The sequence below is a fragment of the Hyperoodon ampullatus genome (genome assembly GCF_949752795.1).
Source record: "Hyperoodon ampullatus genome assembly, chromosome: 5".
NCBI lineage: Eukaryota > Metazoa > Chordata > Mammalia > Artiodactyla > Ziphiidae > Hyperoodon > Hyperoodon ampullatus.
The window spans coordinates 41,076,078-41,096,820 of NC_136918.1; the positions used below are offsets into that span (position 1 = coordinate 41,076,078).

Consider the following 20,743-nt stretch of genomic DNA (forward strand, 5'->3'; position numbering starts at 1 on the left):
AAGGAATGAGGGAAGGAGAGAGGAAGCATGGAGGGAGGAAGGGAGGGAGGAAAGAGGGAAGGAAGAAAGGGTGGGTATTGTGTTTATTTAAGAGTGAGAACTGCTGCATATTATATTGATATTTAGGATATTCATAATGTCTGTTCACATATTAAAAGTTCCAAGAAGTCCTCTTAAATTTTGTTTACTCCAGTACTTCCCAAACATATTTGATCAATAAACTCTTTTTTCATTAAAAACTTTTTTGTAGAACACAGTTTGAAAAACATTGAATTGTAGGAGATATATAGATATAGATATAGATGGATATAGATAGAGACATTTATGTATGTATTTTCTGTTCATCCAAAAGATTGATACTAAAACTGGGAGCTTGTGGATATATTCCTGGAATCCAAGAAATTCTGTATTTATAAATTTTGATGGCCATTTAAAAAATTAAGAGGAAAAAAAATTAAGAAGGGCAACTAGTGGGTCATCTGAATAACCACTTATAGCTAAGGACTGCCATGAGATTTCATACCTCAGTGGGTATGGATGCAGTTACCATCACATTGGCATGGGTTAATAACACTTCAATGGTCAAAGACTAATAAGAATTGAAATAGGACAAACATATAAATAATGTATTAAGACCAGATGAAGGCCAAAATTCATCATGGTCCACTAAGATTTCACAGTAGTTTCAACAGAGAAAACTTGTAGTAGAATGAGTCATTACTCACCAAGAGCACTCTGAGGAATGCTGGCTCAGAAGAACCAGGGCCAGATCACTCATTAGAAAATTCATGTGGAACACTGCTTTTTAGTTTCCACAAAATAACATTAACCATTTTATTAATATTGTTAATTTGAATTTAGCTGGTTTTATGGTCTTGCTTTTATTTAATCTTGTAAATTGGTTTGGGTATGACAGTTGTATGAAGCTATAAAAATAAATACTGTACTTACAGTTTTTTGATTGCAAACATGGAAGTAAAACTGCAGTACAAATAATTTGTCAGCACTGAAGCTTCTTAGGGAACTTTTGCTTTAACACATAACCATACACTACTCAAGATTGAGAAACACTGTCCCATTATTTTAATATTCCATTAATCATGGGCTGTAGTAACTCTTTTATCCCAACTGGACTAATAACATTCAGTGCTGTTCCCTAGTTTGACTAATCTGTTTTAAAGCCAAAGAGTAGACATCCACTTCAGTTGTCTCCTTCTCCTTCAATGATGTGTTTTAGACCAGTGTGCTGGTGACCATTGCCCAACTGAGGAGGATGGGAGGAGCCCTCCTCACCCCCATGCCCTCCATGGTGAGCTGCTCTTGTTGACAGGCATAAGGTCCTTTAGGAGGAATATTATAAAGAGGAGAAAAACAAGTTTTGCTTTTCTATTCAGTTTTCTGGTTCAAGGTGTTTGTACTTTGCTACATTGGAAGATTTCCTCACCATCAGAGGCTTTGTCCTTCAGTCCTATTCTCTATGAGGAAAGAACCATGTCAGGTCTAGATTTTGTAATTTCGCCACCTAAAACATAGCCCCAAAGCATAATGCTTTGAAGAGCCAATATGGAGCTAATTTTATAAAGTTGTAAGCTCTGTCCAGTGAGGGAGCAGGTGCCTACAGGAAACTCTCCTGTGGGGGAGATTATATATATATATATATATATATATATATATATATATATATATATATATATAATTTGCCCAGAGAGCAGAGAAAAAGAGATATTCCAAAAGTCAGACCATCCAGAGTCAGTAGGTGGTGGAAAGAAGACTGGGAACGAGTCAGGTGACTTGGTTATGACTGTCCTGATGGGCATTTATTCCCTGAGTTACTTGGTGAAGGTTTTGCTCTGGATACCGCTGGAACTGAGGACACAAACATGCCGTCAAATAATTTTTTTCTCTTTCTTTCTTTTTTTTTTTTTTTAATTGTTTGGCTGTCCTGCTATCTCTTTAAAAAGTCTTTACCTACCGTGATGTCATGTCATCCAGTAATTGAATGAGATGTTGTGGCAGAGGTAGGAACCCAGGGCTGTGGAGAAGGGAGGGGCCCACTGCTGAGAAGATTCTGGAAAGTCTTCACTGAGAAGAATCCTATGAGATGCCCAGTCTGTTTTGCAGGAGCATCCCTGGAATCAAGTGAAAAAAAAAATAGTTTATCAATCCCCAAATCCTATACAAATGTAATACATTAATTACGACATCATGGGGAAACCTGGTAGCCAGACATCTGCCTTTTTCTTGAATCCATATTGCGTTTCTCAGGCTTCCAGATTTGTAATTTGTCTTTGCACTCCTAAATATTCGTGAGGAAACTGACTCCTGAACTGCACATTGAAAGCTCTTGGGTGTTCTGTGCTTCCCACCTTGGGGACAGAGGTAACAAGGACAACCATGTGTTTTGTTCCCGCAGGTGGCCCTCTGCTCTATGAGAACATCACGTTCGTCTACAACTCCGAGCAGCTGAACGGGACTCAGCGCGTCCTCCTGGATAACGTCCTGTCAGAAGAACAGTGCCGGGAGCTACACAGCGTGGCTAGTGTGAGGACCGGGACTCCCACTGCGCTGGTCTGGCCTGAGCATGGAAGAGCTTTGGTCCTGGACTTACTTGGAGCCAGGAAGCCAGGCCTGAAACGTTACTTTCTTTAGGACAAGGACATTGATTGTGGAAGCACTTTCATAGCCTTTGGGTTGGGGTGATTGTAGTTTTGTCCAGCTCTGGACATAGCCCTTGGGTCTGGAAGAGCTAGAGGCTTAATTCCTAGGACAACTGTATCCAGCATGTGCCCTGCCTATCATATAAAGTCGCTGGAAAAGTCTCTTTATTTTTATCAATAATTAATCAATATATTAATTATTTATGTTCTACCTATTTCTACAGAAAGTGGTGGCACCATTTTATAATGAAAATGTGGGGTGAAAGTTAAATAAAGATCCCTCTTTTGGTTGGAAGAATTAATGATACTGAATCCTAGAATAAAATGGAGATGGTTCTGAGTATTGACTTTGGTTCTCAGCTTTCTGGCAGTCAAGGCAGAAAGGGAGATGTGATGAATTCATAATCCTCATTAATAAAGCACCTTGTATTTTGCTTCTAGGGAATCATGCTTGTTGGTGATGGATACAGAGGAAAAACTTCACCCCATACACCCAATGAAAAGTTTGAAGGTGCAACTGTCCTGAAAGCACTCAAAGTAAAACTTAACTTCTTTTGGATTTGAATTCCTAATTGTCAACCCAGGATCTTCTGGGAATGGCAGATATAGGGAAGAGAAGGGTTTAAGATATAGACCTATCAGGTCATTGAAGGGAGCAAGTATGAAATGGCACCTTCAATCACTCCATCATTCCTCCATTTGGTTATCAATTGATCAAACTCTATTTCCTAGATTTGCATCTGACAAATAATACACAACCCCCTTGTCCTCAAGAAGCTCAAGATCCAATGGTGAAAACGTACTCAAAAAATTATCAGTCTGTACTGTGAGAGGTGTTTTTTTTTTTTTAATTTAATTTAATTTTATTTTATTTGCAGTACGTGGGCCTCTCACTGCTGTGGTCTCTCCAGTTGCGGAGCACAGGCTCCGGACGTGCAGGCTCAGCGGCCATGGCTCACAGGCCCAGCCGCTCTGCAGCATGTGGGATCTTCCCAGACCGGGGCATGAACCCGCGTCCCCTGCATCGGCAGGCAGACTCCCAACCACTGCGCCACCAGGGAAGCCCTGAGAGTTGTTTTTGTAGAAGAGTGAGGAAAGTGTTTTGAGAGAAGAGGAGAGGAATAATTAGCTTTCAACTTTCCCTCATTTTCCTAAACCAAATCCACAATTCTGTAGTAGTATTCCCACGAGCCAACAGAGAGATGAGCATCCTATATTGGCTTAATAAACCTAGCATCTGGTTTCCTCAAGCGTTCCAATCAACCCAGTGGTTTCTAATGTTCTTCTTTTTCTTCAGTTTGGTTATGAAGGCCGAGTCTCCCTGAAGAGTGCCCGTCTGTTTTATGACATCAGCGAGAAGGCTCGAAAGATTGTCGAATCCTATTTCATGCTGAACTCAACCCTGTATTTTTCCTATACACACATGGTCTGCCGCACAGCCCTGTCTGGTGAGATTCCAGAATCTGAACGTGTTCCCTTTTACCCACAGTGAAATGAGAAAGAAAACAATGCAGAACAAAGCTCTATGAACATGTCAGTCTAACGGTCCAGAAGGGTTCTACATTTCTAAAACAAAAGCTTACTCACTCTGATTTTTCCCTTCCCTCTTTTCCTACTTTGCTGGTCCCCTAAAGTATTAGAAGACCATCACGCTGCCTATTTTCCCTTTCAAATCCATTTCTTCTGCTTGCTACAATCACACAGAAGAATACCTTTCTGATCTAGGTTTCACTTTTCAGGGTTCAAGAACCTGGAAATTACAGTCACCATTATGCCCACCAGCATTGAGGGGAAGCATAGAAGATGAAAAGGATTGTTGAAAGAAATGTTCTTAAAAAGGCAGAGACCTCCTCATTCCCTGGCATCACTATTTTTTTCTCTACATCTTCTCTTCTATACCCTCCTGAGGACGAGGGGAGAGAGAATGTCACAGAAGTAGACTTTTCCACTTGTGAACCTTCAGCTGCATCAAATCTTTTTTTTGACATTTGCATTTTATCCTCATCCTTTGACTGCCCCACACAAAGTACAGCCCATGAAATGCATGGAATTTCTGCATGTATATTTATATCGGAGAACTTTTATAGCTGAATAGACAGGTGTGACTTGCCTACAGTTTTTTTACATCAAGTTCATATCAAAGCAGGACCAGAGTCTCTTCATGGTGCTTGCCCAGTGTTCTTTAGCCTGCTCTGCCTTCTGATCCTCAAATTTTCAAGGGGCACCAGCCATGGGAGAAGACAGATTGCCAGCTTTGCTCTTGGAGGTTGCAGCATTCAATTTCTCATGCTTCCCTGTTCCCTTTTCTGGCAGGTCAACAGGATAGAAGAAATGACCTCAGTCATCCCATCCATGCTGACAACTGCCTGTTGGATCCAGAGGCCAATGAATGCTGGAAGGAGCCTCCTGCTTACACATTCCGGGACTATAGGTACCGCCAGCATCTGATTCAGAACCAAGCTTTTTGCCCAACAGTTATCAAAACCCCATGGAAACTAGAAAGCTGATCTGTTTTGCTTGTCATCACATTCATCTCGATGAAGCAGAAATACTCAAATAATCTTCTGAAGCAGCTGCCACAACTGAGAAGTGACTTCAGCATATCATATTTTTATCTTAAAAATCCCTGTACGATTTGTTGCATCTTATTCCACAGAATGCCCATTTTGTTTTAATATAAAAAGTAAAGTTTATGGGTTGTTTTTCTCACTTGGCTTTTATTTAAACATATTCATTGTGGTATATGTATTAATATCTCAGTCTGAGAACACAGGGTGTGCATCTCAGCAGGCATAGGGATCTCATCACATCATTTATCTATGTCTGCATTTTGTAAGTAAGAAACTGAAAACTCAGGACAAAAAAGTTTTCTTTTATTGAATGATATTTTACTGTGTAAAGAGTCAGGAGTTGTAGTCATCATGTATATAATGTGTTAATTATTACTACACTGGGCTCTATACAAACATGTTTATTGAGCGCCCCCTATCTGCAAGACTTGGATACACCCCTTAGATCTCTCCAGCTACTTAACGGAAAAAATACATCCTTTCGAGTTATTAGTATAAAAGGAAAGAACAGAGTTTTAGATTCTGTGGGCGAGATCAAAGGGCTAGATTAAACCTAGCTAATGACATATAATTAAAACTTTAATCTGGGTGGAATAAATAAATACTTCAGGGTTATGACCCTACATCTGATCTTACTCTTGAGGGTTAGGAGGGTCAATCATTTTAATGTTTAGTTCAGAGGAAACTTACTAATCAGGCTGGTCAGTTCATGCCCAGTCTGCAATATTCTGCGGTGATGTTGTGTAGGCATATAAGAGTACAAATTGCTTCCCTTTCTTCTTACAGTGCTCTCCTATATATGAATGATGACTTTGAAGGAGGAGAATTCATATTCACTGAGATGGATGCCAAAACTGTGACCGTAAGAAAGCCTATTCTTGCAAATTTATCTAGCATTTTTAGTCTCAATTTTGCCATTTTCCAAAGACGGCTGGATTTCAAACATTTCTGAGCTTGAGAATTCATGAGGTGGAGAGAGATCCAGTAAATATATACATTATAAAATGTTAGAAATGGAATCATCAATAAAAATCTTCTTTTCCTTTTTATAGATGGGTAATTTAAAGAATATATATTAAGGATCATATAGTTAGTTTGTGCTAGACTTCGAACCAGAACCTAGGTCTTCTGATTCTTTGCCAAGTAATCTGATGGGAACCTAAAAACACCTATTCTTAAATCACCCACGACTATGACAAGTCAAATGACTCTACAGAATGGCTTTCAAGTACCCTGGTGCTCTGTATGTTTAGGTGAGCATTGGCTTCCATACCCCTCATTATCCAAATTGTGATATGTGTGTGTATATATATATATATGTATACATATATATATATATATATATATATATATATATATATATATAATTCTAATGGTAAGTAAACCTATACTTGGAATTTGATATATACACATTCACACAGACACACATGTGTTATATATTCATACTTTGGATGAGATTCTAAACACACCTTCGTAGATCAAAAATCAAAAGTTAAACTCAACCACCATCTTCCTAAGCAAACTAATGCCTTTGGAAAACCAGCCTACTGAACACATATAAACCATATAGCCAGAATCTTTGGTTTTTTAGCCGAACAGCATATGCCATGGTAGAAAAAAGAGGTTTTCTGATTGAGGAGATAATTGAATTATAAGTAGATTATGAGATATCTCTTTCCTCTATACAAAATCAAAACAGTTGAGACATGTATGTGATAAACTTAAAGGATTTTGCATTATATAAGCTATTTCCACAACTTTTTTTCTGAGTTTATGTCTTTCCCCTCATATTTTGTACCCTTTTCTTGGTCTCATTCATGGCATACTACCAGGGTGTAAGCAAATGATATAAAAACGATGTATTACTGGATTTAAAGGGAAAACCTATGGGAATTCTGGTTAAAATTGTCCAGAAACATTGATATAATTAAGAAAAATATTTCATACACTTTAATATACTGTATATTTAAAAGGTCATGATGCCCCACACTCTCTTTTTTTTTTTTTTTGCGGTACGCGGGCCTCTCACTGTTGTGGCCTCTCCCATTGTGGAGCACAGGCTCCGGACGCGCAGGCTCAGCAGCCATGGTTCACGGGCCCAGCCGCTCCGCGGCATGTGGGATCTTCCAGGACTGGGGCACGAATCCGTGTCCCCTGCATCGGCAGGCGGACTCTCAACCACTGCTCCACCAGGGAAGCCCTGCCCCACACTCTTTTTTGTAAAAAGCTTAAATATTATCATGGGAGTATTTTGATGCTTCATGATTTGGGAAATTAAATCAAGACTGATGATCCAGGCTCAGTTTAAATGCCAATACAAAAATATAAACTTTTGAAAAGCCTCTCTACAGAAAGCATTTGATTTCTGAGCTCTACTAACAGGTTCAAAACTTCTTGAATCTCACACAATTGGAAAGAAAATCAGGCAGGTGGTTGAAAAGATTTCTTTGCTTCTACGCCATCTAGTGGCCATATTTGGAAATGTTCAATGTTTGAAAATAAGTAAAGCGGGAATATTATTGATATGTATGAATCATTAATTCATACTATGTATGAATCATTAATTAAATGAATCATTAAATATGTGTGAATTCACCATTTTTTGAATGCAAATTAACTGTAATTCTGCTTTTTAAAGATGTGAAAGCAGATACTACTCCCCTTTAAGAGATTTATACTTTTAAGATAAAGATGCAGCTATTTTTAAAAGTACTGAATCTAACCACCACCATCCCCTAAAAAAGTAAAAGAAAAACTAATTTAAACAATGTTTTAATGAAAAAGCTCCAAGTTGAGAGACCTATTTTCAAAAATTCGTTCTACTTCACATTAATGCATATGGTGGAGTTTTGGGAGTATTTTGTAGATAATTAAAATTCTTAGTTAACCAGTGCCAATAAGAAAGAGAAGTGGATAGTTTTCCTTTTCAGTTTTCCCTCCCTTGATTCTGGAGGGAAAATTGGAGCAGGGAAATGCCCCAGCTTTGTGCTATGCAAGGAAGAATAATCCCCTATATTCTTTACTTTGGAAAAATCTGGAAATTGTATAATTACTGAATGGTGGCAGAAGATTTACATTTATTCAAGGCAAGTACAGCACACAGCCTTCTCTGACTTTAATCATCAGTCACATGCAAATCAAAAGGAATTTTCTTTCATCATACTTGGAAGAACCATGGATTATTTTCGACAGCAGCATATTTGTGAAACATGGATATTTAGTTATTTTGGTTTCTCTGTGCAAGTTTGAAAAAGATAAAATCCAATGAGTTCCATTTGCTTCATGAAAAACTAAACTCAGTGGGGCTGTGTTCCAAACGTATGTTTACAATCATTTAAACTTCAGAATACATTTTCCCTTAGAAACAATGTCCTTAGTGGAGCTTGTTTATTCCTCCGCATACCTGATATATGAGAGGTGATGCTCTCCATTTGATAAGATTAGTCCTTTGTGACTCCACATACCTATAACCAATCCCAACTGCTTCAGGCAATTGATAGCTTCTTTTCCCAAAGTTCTTCATGTGTACACATATTTTCAATTCTTCCATCAGAGACAAAACATTAAATTGGTCCCACAGCCTCTCTTTAGTATTGTAAGATGTTGATGCCAAGACTCTAATCACATACAAGCAATGGCAAGCACATGTGGATAAGTAAGCCCTTGACCAGCACCAGGGAGTGAGCAGCTCAGAAAATTTGAAATTAGATCCTAAAGCCATGCGTATAGGAAGGCTTTCCTGTCCTGCTTCATATGTCTTCTAGTATTAATTATTTTGCTGTTTCTGTGTGAAAATGCACAACAAATTCCTCCTCCAGAAACACAAAATCGGATTGATGCTGAAGGCACCAGTAACTAGGAACCTAGATTTACATCAGAAAGTCACTTTGCTAAAGCTGCTTGAGAAAAGCAACTCTCTCTAGCAAACACAAATCGTGAACAGAAGAGTAACCCAGAAAGTGATTGCTTTTCTCTGCTCTTCCTTTTAACACATGCACACACACACACCACACACACACACACACACACACACACACCTCAGGATCTTTGACTACTCCATTTACCTTTGACCTTCCACAAGTTTGTCACACAGTCTGGGAATACCTACGTTAAGTAGCATCCAAGGACTTCAAGAAATCTTCCAAATATTCCTCCTGAAGCTGGCAGTGGAAAAACTTAGCCATCACATTTTATGGTGAAGGGGACCAAAGGTTCTTCTAATGGTCATGTATCAAGTCAATTCAGAAAATAGCTAGTTAGAACTGGTCCATCTTATCAAATAGTACAACGATTGGTGCCACTTTCTTGCTTTTATTTCTAAGCTGTACTATGGAATAAGTCAGGTTTCTGTGTTTCTCAAGAAAGAAAAATGAACTCTGCTTAGAGCAGACACTTTATTCATGGAAGCAAGACCCCTAATATTCCATTGCTTCAGCTTACTCAGTTTGGAGAGCCTGCTTGTTTGATCTAATGCTCTGGCTCAGGGCCCCCAGCAGTGCCTCTTTCCCTTCTACCCTGTCCTACCTAATCATTAGTGGACAGCTCCATCTGAGCCAAGCTTGGAAGGACTGTGCCTATCATTCCAGAGCCCTGGAGGTCATGGAATTGGTCACCTGTAGGGGTGGTGTGTTCTCATCACTGGGGGTATGAAAACATTGGCTAAGGACTACTGGGCAGGAATATTGTAACAGGAATTAAAGTATCACATGGGATTAGACTTGACTTTAAAAAATTTTTGTATTATGAGAAGTTCACAAACCATAAATGCACAATAAGGAATTAGAAAGGGTGCATCCATGGAACCACTACCTAGATCAATTATAAGAATTTACCAGCACTCTACATGTCCCCTTGATTTGTTTTTGTCATTCCACAAATATTAAATATACATCTACTTAGGCCAGATGTTATGCTAGTGCTAAAATTAGAGATGTGAATTAAAAGAGAGAGTCTTTGCCTTCATGGAGTTTATCAGCCACCAACATAGTATGTATTGAGCGATTACCATTTGCCGTGGACTGTGCCAACCATTTTACCTGATAACTTTATTTTCTGAATTAGGTATTGTTTTGACCTTATCTTTGTTTTACAGACGAGGAAATTGAAGCAATTTTAGACCCCAGGATTCCATTGGAAGGATAGAGAAGGGGGATTGTAGAAATGTTAACAGTATAGGAATTGAGAGTCAAATTTTCACTCTCTTTCTCAGGCCTCTATAAAACCAAAGTGTGGGCGTATGATCAGCTTCTCATCTGGAGGAGAGAACCCGCATGGGGTGAAGGCAGTCACCAAGGGCCAGAGGTGTGCTGTGGCTCTGTGGTTTACCTTGGACCCACTCTACAGAGAATTGGTGAGTTTCTGACCCACGCAGAAAGCCACTGAGACATCCTATAGACCTGCTTCATGAACTGATTTATCGGCAAAGTCCTTTGGGTTGATCCATAACCCTTCAGGGATCTTAGAGATCATGGGGAAAAAACCAAACCAAAACCAAAACCAAACCAAACAAAAACTTCTACGGAAACCTTTCTGTCTGGTTTCCAACACTGGCTCTGTTTTCTAAGCAAGAACAAACTTTGTTAATCAGATCCATGACCTAGCAATTACGCATTTGATGTTTGTAGGATGAGTTTGAGGAAAAGAAGGGCTATGAATGCAGTTCTTAATCAGATGGGTTCTTAGAAGTGAAGGTTTGCAGAAATAGACATCATGGCGATATTTGGCAGTCTCTAATTAGTCTTGAGTTTATTAATAAATTGTAGCATCAAGAGAGAGGAATCATTTTTTACTGGTCACTGGGAAGACTGATTTGTTTTCTCAACAAATCCTTAAAAGGTTCACTGAATAATTTATGAAACATAGGTAGAAGAGGGTGAGGAGACCTGAAAGTTTATCATTTACTACTATTAAATTAAATATTAAAATATTGTTATTATTCTATTGGAAGTAGCTAAGGATGCTTAGCCTGGGTGATAGACCATGATCATATCCTTCTGGATGCTGTGGGAAGAGATTATGGTGTCTAGAGATTATGGTGTCTGTCTGTGAGGCTGCAGAGGGATGAATTAAGACCTCTGGATACAAGCCCCTGGGAGGAAAATCTAGGCTCAACATAAGGAATAACTTTCTAATCGTCAGCACTATTTGGTGGACTTGTCTTCTTTGGAAGTATTGAGTTTCTTGTCACTGGATGGCTGCAGTCAAAGCCTCAGCAACTGCTTGGCATGGAACGCTGAACCTGAACCTGAATCTTCATGGCAAGGGCTAAACCAGACGACTTCAAAGTCTCCTCCAGCCTTGAGTCTTAATGAAGCTATGAAATTCTAGTCTTGAAAATGGCATTCTAACCAAATGTCCTCTTTACATCCCTAAATTGAATCCAATTTCATCAGAAATTTTAAAATGAGTTTCTCTTTCTCATATACTTTTTGCCATCAAACCTGACTCAGTTTTTAGGCCATATCCCCTAAGCATTCTTTCATATATTTCACAAATGTTTATGGAAGATCTACTATGTGCCTGGAAAACTCCACTAGGCAGGCCCTGGGGGTACACAGTTGAACAAAGCATAGCTTTGGCCACGAGGAGCTTAGAAAGGCTGAAAAGCAAATGACGGGGAGAAGACAGCAGTCTGTGTTTGCAGGGGGATAGCAAGGAAGACTTACATATATCAGCGCAATTCTAAGAGAGCAGAGGTTGATAGCCAGGCACAGAAAGAGAAAAGAATGGTTCTGACAGAGGGGGCAGAGCAGGGAGAGATCTGAAAACTTCACTGGGGACTGAGCAGTCTCCTCCACCTGTAATTCCTCTCTCCTCCTGTGTCTCCACATCCAAAATGTCAGCGTTCCTCCACATCACTCCTTCTGGACTAAGGAACCTAGCTAGGTACCTGAGTACGCAGTGCAGCTATCACATTGTTGAAAAATTGCCTCGCCCTTTTTTCTCTTTAGTGTTTAATTCAATAAACATTTAACCTGTTTTATTATTCATTACCTCAGCCCTCTCTTCCAAGATATTTTTTTTTTTATATCAAAATAAGCTAACACAAAGATCTCTTTGAGCCTTGCTAACCTGGAAAGTAGTGTTAGGAAAATTCTTCAATCTCCAGGCTGTGGTGACATCTAGTGGTCACAGAAGAAAATGACCAGAGCCTCTGAGGCAACTGCTAGAAAATCTTGCCTATGACGTGGTTACCAGACTTTGCTCCACACTGGAATCAATTGGCGATCTTTACAAAACTATTGACATTTTGTCTACCACCCTTGGAAATTCTGGGTTAATTGATTTGGGCTGTAACCTGAGTGTCAGAAGTTTTAAAATCTCCCCAGGTGGTTTCAATGTGCAAAAGAACTTCAGAGTCCCTGAGTTAGGCATCTGCTCTCAGGTTGAATCCCTGGGCAAAGAAAGCCTTCCTATCAATACATCATGAGAACTGGCAGACTTCCATGCTCATTATAGATTACTTTAAAGGCATTGAATTCTCAAGGAGTATATAACAACATATACCGGTAAGGATGCCCAATATTAGAAGCTTGAGTTCCTTGTATAGAGAGACTTGCAGCTCTTAAACATCTTTCCTTTCAGGACGTACATGACAACAGTCTCCTCTGCATTCAGATTGCAACATTTTATATCTACATCAGTTTGCTAATCAGCAAGATGTTCTCCCAAGATGGATGAGTATAAAAGTAATACTCACCCATTTTATTTGGACATCAAGACAGTTTAGTTTTCTGTTATTTAGTATATTTGGTCCTTGTGGGTGCCTTTTGGTCAACATCATGCTCAATTACAAGCTCTTGAATACAAGAGGCTTTGTTTTCAAGTCATAAAATAGTTCTTTATATAACTTGCTATGCTGGACATTGTACTAGGGACTACCTATAGGACATACAAACTAGATAAGACATAACTTTTATTTTCAGGGAGTTTAAAGTCAAAGTGAAGAGATAATACAGGGGCCTGAGTAATAAAAGCATAGCAAAGTTCAGTAGGAATTATTAGATGCAAACATGTATGGTGGGGACTTCCTTCATGGTCCAGTGGTTAAGAATCCGTCCTGCAATGCAGGGGACACTGGTTCAATCCTTAGCTGGGGAACTAAGATCTCACATGCCGCGGGGCAACTAAGCCCATGTGCCACAAGTACTGAGCACATGGGCCACAACTAGAGAACCTTGTGTGCCGCAACGAAGAGCCGGCACACTGCAATGAAAGATCCCGCATGCAGCAACTAAGACGAGACACAGCTAAAAATAAAATTAATTAATTTAAAAAAATGCATGGTGTTTAGAGGATAGAAAGAGGAAACCAGGAAAGGCTTCATTGAGGAGATGACATTTGACATGAGCCTTAAAAGATGAGCATGATTTCTTTAGGGAGAGACATTTTAGACAGAGACAGCCCTTCATCCACTTCTGTATTTATTCATCAACTATAATACTCCTTTGCCAAATGTCCGTAGCTTTTCTGGACACAGGAAATACAACAGTGACCAAACATGACAAGACTCCCTGCTTTCATGGAGCTTACCTTCTAGTGAAAAAAGACAACAAATAAGTAAAAGAATAAATAATTGGGGGATTTTCAGATAGTGAAAAATGATGTGTGGGAAAGAGAACAAGGCAACTGACCTGAGAGTAAAAAAGAGCCAGGTGTGAAGTGTGAGGGGCCTCCAGACAAGTGACAAGAAGAAGCTAACCATGGTAAAGGCCTTGGGAGGAATATTCCAGGGGGAGAGGAGGTTGTAAAGGCCCAGAGACAAGAGGGAGCACAGAACAGTCAAGAAGCAAAGAAAGCCAGGGTGGCCAGAACAGGGCATGCAAGGCGGAGAGCGGGCTGAAAAGAAGACACAGAGGAGGCAGCGATCAGATGGACAAGCTGCTCAAGAAATATGAATTCTACTCTAACTATAGAGGGGACGCCATATTCCTTCCTCACCTCGTCCAGCCCCAGGAGTTACAGGAGAGGAAAGATTACTGTAGCTAACACGTCGTAGACTAGAGTCATGATAAAGACGGTGAAAAGATGTGGGCGATTGGAGATGCCATTTGGAGGTAGACCAGCTAGACCTGTTGAAGGATTGGTGCGGGGATAAGAGAAAGCATAAGATGCAATGGAAGCATCCTTTAAATCCTAGGGGCACTTAACCTGGACTAGGATGAGGAAGTCCTTCTCAGAGTGCTGCATTCAGAAACCTTGGGGTAAGTCAGGAAGGTGCAATGTAAGGTGAGGCGAGAGGGGAAGACAAGGTGAGCTGAAGAAGAAAGAAAAATCAGAGTCCTTATAAGCTCATCAAGAAGGTCAGATCTGGAGGCTTCCCTGGTGGCTCAGTGGTTGAGAATCTGCCTGCTGATGCAGGGGACACGAGTTCGAGCCCTGGTCTGGGAAGATCTCACATGCTGCGGAGCAGCTGGGCCCGTGAGCCACAACTACTGAGCCTGCGCGTCTGGAGCCTGTGCTCCGCAACAAGAGAGGCTGTGATAGTGAGAGGCCCGCGCACCGCAATGAAGAGTGGCACTCGCTTGCCGCAACTAGAGAAAGCCCTCGCGTGGAAACAAAGACCCAACACAGCAAAAATAAATAAATAAAATAATAAACTCCTACCCCCAACATCTTCTTTAAAAAAAAAAAAAAAAAGGTCGGACCTGGAGCGTGGAGCAATGGGAACCCAAGTGAGGGTTGTGAGCAGTGAGCAGGAAAGGGTGGAGATCATGATTCAAGTGCAAAGAGTCCATCAGAAGCACGTGGGAGGGGGTGTGAAACAGATCAATTGGAGGCTGCCGCAGTAACTAAGTTAAGAGATAATGAGAGTGTAAACCCATGGTCCTCAAGCAGGAGCTATTTTGCGTCCTATAGGGCACATTTGGCAACATTTAGAGATACGTTTGGTTGTCACAACTTGGGGCCAGGCATGTGCCACTGATTACCTGTAGTAGGCAGAAGCCAGGGATGCTGCTAAACATCCTACAATGCACAGGACAACCCACCCAACAGAGAGTTATCTGCTCCAAGACGTCAGCCGTGCTAAGGTTGAGAAACACTGGCCTAAAGTAAGGCAACAGTATGTGCACTAAAAAAAAAAGGGGGCAGAAACAGGAGGCAGAACAGAGAGGACTGGTGATTTATCCGATCCAAGAAACCTTGGTCAGGCTTTTGGGGCAAATGGGGGAGCAGTGGTGGTCTTTACTGAGAGAAGAAATATGTGAAGAGGACCGAGTAGGCCTGTGGGGGAGAAAATGGTGAATTCAGCTTGAACACTGACCTGGACACCTGAACTGGAGATCTCTGTGGGACCACAAAGTAGCAAGGGAAGTCAGCAGTTGAATATACAAGATTTCTTGGCAAGAGAGAAATCTTGGAAAGTAATTGCTCAGGACATAGGGAAGTCAAGAGAAGGCACCCGGGTAGGGATGGAGATGAGGTTTCATTCTTAGCAGATTTAGCACCCATCCATGTACAGATGGATGCCTGGAAGTGTTGAGGAAGCTTCTGCCACTGATTATTATGCTTGTAACAGCAATGTGTAAATTGTCTTTTTTGCAGGAGCGAATACAGGCTGATGAAGTGATCGCGATCCTGGATCAAGAACAGCGAGGGAAGCACAAACCAAATATCAACCCCAAAGATGAGCTATAAAAATGAGAAAAAGAGTATTCTATCAGATATTTATTTAAATTGTTAATCTTATGAGAACCTTTTTATTTTTGTACAGAGCCACGGTATAAATTAACAGGTTAATATGAGTCACCAGATCTCCCTTCTGTGCCTAAGGATGCTTGCTTTGCCCCTCTCGGTCTTTGTGTCTTGGTTTTTCAGCAGGTCATCTCTCAAAGCCCAGTCACGCCCTCCCCACCACACACACACACACACACACACACACACACACACAATTCATTTGCTGCAGATCCTAAAACTCAAGCAGAAGGAGTAAGTCCATTCTTGGTGAAACAACAGCTCCCAGACATGCCCACGTCTAAAGTTAGTGTGTGATTTGGATTCAGAAGGCCTTCCTGGCTCTGTGCCTTTCAGCCACCATCTCCCCCAGGGCTGATGGCCATGAGTTTGAGTCTGAGGAGTCTCTGATGAGGTCAGAACTGCTTCAGGTATTGCTGGCTTGAGGGCCCCCAAGCTCTGAAAAGGAACGACTCTGATGAGGACTGCGTGAGACGGGGGAGCTCAGCCTTCCCAGGGCCTGGGTGGAGTTTGTGACTCTGGTGTTTTCAGCAGAGATAACCCTTACACTGGAAACTTCAATTCACCCTCCAACCGGGTGCCAGAAAGGTCTGCCCGAGGAGTTGTGTCTTTAAAAAGGTTGTACAGGGGTTGAAGTGGAATGGCTCTTCATCCCAGTGACTTTGGAAGGAAATCTTTAATCCCACCTGAATCAGGGCACCATGGCCACATTGCGTGAGAATGGGGTCCACTGTTGAGAAGGTGTGTTTTGTTCTTCAGGAAGAGGAAAATGGATTTCTGATTGATTCCACTCTCCATCTGCATATATTTTGGGGGCCCCTTCTCTTTGGTGCTCTCCAGCTCATGGATTTTAGTGCTTGTATCTGATTTTTTAAATAAAGGGAGCCTTCTTTTAATATTTGGCATTTATTTTTCTTCTCCCAAATGTTTCGTTTGTCTCCGGGTAATGGTTTTGTGATCCCTCAGGAGCTTTGGGGACCACCCGGGGTAATACTGGGCCATGGCTAGTTTTGCTGGCAGGTGCTTGGGGGCTGCAAGGAAGGTGAGAGCATTACTTCTGAAGAAACAGAGATGGTTAGCAAACAGGTGTTAACCCAGAGAACATCTGGTCCTTGGTGTGAATTCTAAGGAAGACACTGCAAAGACAATGTTTTGGGGGGTGGGGACTGAGGTTGTTGTAGCCGAGGGAGTCTGCCCCACTAACCCATGGGAGATCATCTGCCTCTGTGATGGGCAGTGGTAGAGGTTGTAGCCCTTAAGAAAACCAAAAGATGAAAGCATTTTCTTAAAATCACATTTACTTTCTGCCATTTATGATCTTGGGTAGTGGTAAGAACATTCATCCTTTGAGACTGAAAAATTGAGTCATAATGATTTATGTGCCATCCGTTTTTCACCCAACCTTCTGGTTTCATTTTCATCATGGGACAGAGAAAAGAGCATCAGATTATAATCCCAGCCTGATCAAATATGCTCTGCTGTGTGACCTGGAGCTACGCTCTTTCCCTTTCTGGGCTTCAGTTTCCTTCTCTGAAGATGACATCATTGACTATAATTGTTTCCAAAAGCCCTCCCTTTTGCTCTAAATACAAAACAAAGCTAAAACGAAACAAACCATAAAACTGATTTTAGAAATATTCACAAATACAACCAAATTTACTTCTACCAACTTTTTCAGAATTGTGAATGGGTCCATTATGTGTATGTGTGATTTTAAAACTTGAAACCTAATTTTAGGGCTGAAAATCCCTGAGCTTTGGAAAGGGAGGTTGCTATTTGTCTGCTCTCTTACTGAGAAGCATTTGCTGGCACTCAGATTTGCTGATAGGAGGTTCTGGCCAAGGATCTAATTTCTGTTTTCTGGCAACAAGGTGTCAACAAAGAAATCAGTCTTTGGCTCCTTGCAGCCCGTGCTTCCTGGATGCCCTGGGTGCTCTGGGAGAGGCTAGGACTCCAGCACTGACTGCCATTCAGCCCCACAGTGAGCAGAGACCTCAGTAGATGGGCATTGGGGTAGATCCCCATCTTGTTTCCTTGCTGACAACACAGAGTCATTATTCTTGTTTGGCAGGCTACCCATGTCCGGTTCTACCTGGAACATCACGTATACACTCAAGCATTTATGTTTAATTTAATCTGCCCCACATCAAACCATACACAATTTCATTCAAATATTAAGGAGTGTCATCAGACGATTTTTAAAAGATCAAGCTCATAAATTTCAATCTATGTGATGTCTAGTCCCTTGTGTAGAAGGATGTGAAAGCTCATTAGAATTTTTGTAGTTTTTAGAGCTCAAGGAGGTCATAGAAATTACAATTCAATTCTATCTTTCTGTCTGGAAGGAAAAGGAGGCTCAGAGGTAATAAAAATGATTGTGTGGTTCCAGAATTTAAGCAGGAAGAGCCAGGGCTGCTGAATTGAATTACACAAGAATCCAGGCACAGGGCAGCATCCACTAGAGGAAGGGGTGCCTTTTTCTATTTGGCCCCAAAATGCTACTTGCTCATCAATCCACAGACCTGCAGGACTGTGTCACAAGGGGTGCCTTTTTCTAATTCACTTAAAAGTACTGTATGTGCTTGAGGCAGCCTAGGCTAAGAAGCCCAATTTTTATGAATCCCAGTCTAGGACTCTTCATCGATATCACTTGGAGAACAACCACTTGTCTTGATGACTATCTCTTGTGTAAAAAGCCTTCAGTGTTTTTTTTTTTTTTTTAATTAATTTATTTATTTTATTTATTTTTGCCTGTGTTGGGTCTTTGTTTCTGTACGAGGGCTTTCTCTAGTTGCGGCAAGAGGGGGCCACTCTTCATCGTGGTGCGCGGGCCTCTCACTGTCGCGGCCTCTCTTGTTGCAGAGCACAGGCTCCAGACGCGTGGGCTCAGTAGCTGTGGCTCACGGGCCCAGTTGCTCCGCAGCATGTGGGATCTTACTGGGCCAGGTATCGAACCCGTGTCCCCTGCATTGGCAGGCAGATTCTCAACCACTGCACCACCAGGGAAGCCCAAAGCCTGCAGTTTTACAGAGTTTTTTTTTCACCTGTATTGTTGTATTGAATGTTTATACGCAGAACAGGTTCTCACACTAGGAACCCCAGGAGCTGTTCCAGCCCCAGATTATGATGCCCATTTTGCAGATGAGGAAACGGAGAGCAGTGAAGAGAAGTCAGAGCCTGTGGTCCCTGGGCTTGGAGTGTCCATGTCTGAGGCAGAAGCACAGTCTTTTGAACAGGAGGGAAGAAATAAAGTGCCAGCTTGTTTGCTCCCAGGCATATTTAATATAAAAATGGCACATTCATGTAAAGAACAGAGTTAGGTTTTTATAAAATCTAAACTTTTTCTCCTCCTCTGTTTTCCTGCTGATGTGTGAAGGCGTATCTCCTGTGCTTATCTCCTCTGAGAGGTTTTGATTATGGTTGCCTAATTCAATGAAGCAAATACCTGGTGCCTGACCCTGCTTTTATGAAACTCACAAAAGGGACGAAGGGAAGAAGGTTCTAGTCAGGTGCCATTTTCCTCTCCCTCCAAGGCAGAAAGAATCTGGAACTTCAATTTCTTCTTGAGAAAACCCCGACACAAGACAGAGTGATCTCCTTGCATGTATGAGACACGCAGTCTTCATCACTGCTTTGTGCATAGCATTTTCTGGCACTTCTTCAGCTGAGGAGAAACCATGGAATGAGTCAGTACCATTAAATAATATATACCTATGAGTTTTAATTGAAGTACAAATGCTGAATTATTTCACATAAGACAGCCACAGGGAACAACTCGCTCACTGACGTCAAGAAAGGAGGTAATGAGGGCCACCTCACTAGTTCTTGATGCCAAAGAATGAAACATCCCAAGGTGACTGACAATGGTTTGGCTGAGAAGTGAGAAAAAGTTGAACTGTTCCCACATCCAAAACTCTTCCGGGAGACAGGAGCCACTTGCAGAAACTCCCAAACTGCAAGTTTGATTGAGCCCATGGTTATGATCCCTGGCTAAACCCTGCCAAGAAGCCTGTGATATGAAGTGACCTCCCGACACAGCCCCTCATCCCACCCGCAAATCTTCTACCCCCAGATAATTTGATGTTTCCAACATGAGACACAAGGGCCCGTTCTGTTTTGGACCTGGGCGATTTCTTCAGGCACACTGAGACACGTAACATCCACCACCGTTTGAGCTCACTGCTGGGTTGGAGCTGCAGGCTCTTGCTGTCAGAGTCTCCTCATTCCCACATCCCCGGGTAAATCATGGTGTTTTCTGTGCCTGCTTCTGACCTTGGAGGCCAGACAACGTCAAGTCTGGAACAATCTGATCACTGATCCTGCCTTGCTCTACGATGGATGGCATCAGCTCTGTGAAAAGCTGGCTTTTCAGTGACTCACCTCTGAATCTATGGAATTTGAACGCAATAGTTTCTTGAAAGATCTTATGAAGAGCCCACCAGAAAAATAGCCAAACAAAATGTTCTGGCCCCCTCTTCTCCTGAAACACATTGCTAGGGAGGAAAATCTGAATGCACTGTTAATTCAATATACAACTCACCTTTTCTGGTCACTTTCTATGATACACCTGGAGAGAGGGTGAACAAGATAAGTCTTGCCCTTTCTTTCCCTGTTAGGTAACCGGAGGTTGAGGATAGAGCAGAGTTTGACAACATTTCCACCTTAATGGTCCTTCTCTAAGCCATCTTCTGCTTTGGAAGGGCCAACCAACTGCCTTCTTTATCCGAGTCCTCTCTTGAAACTGGGAATTGGGTGTCATCCATCTTTCTGGGAACTCTTGCCCTTGGTCCCTCTTGTCAGATTCAGGTAACTTCCCTCATG

The 20,743-nt window shown here is 41.5% G+C and overlaps 1 protein-coding gene across 1 annotated transcript in view; it reads left to right on the forward strand.

Annotated features, from left to right (window-relative positions):
- P3H2 (prolyl 3-hydroxylase 2) overlaps positions 1-15,883 on the forward strand; it is a gene marked incomplete at its 5' end in the record, with an annotated part of 155,221 nt that extends 139,338 nt beyond the window's left edge. Inside the window, 7 exons of the mRNA XM_079705515.1 lie at positions 2,414-2,541; positions 3,099-3,194; positions 3,955-4,105; positions 4,971-5,088; positions 6,014-6,089; positions 10,437-10,577; positions 15,773-15,883. Coding sequence (XP_079561641.1) covers positions 2,414-2,541; positions 3,099-3,194; positions 3,955-4,105; positions 4,971-5,088; positions 6,014-6,089; positions 10,437-10,577; positions 15,773-15,865 — 803 coding nt within the window. The 3' untranslated portion in view covers positions 15,866-15,883. The remainder of the gene's footprint in view (positions 1-2,413; positions 2,542-3,098; positions 3,195-3,954; positions 4,106-4,970; positions 5,089-6,013; positions 6,090-10,436; positions 10,578-15,772) is intronic.
- Positions 15,884-20,743: the final 4,860 nt, after the last annotated feature.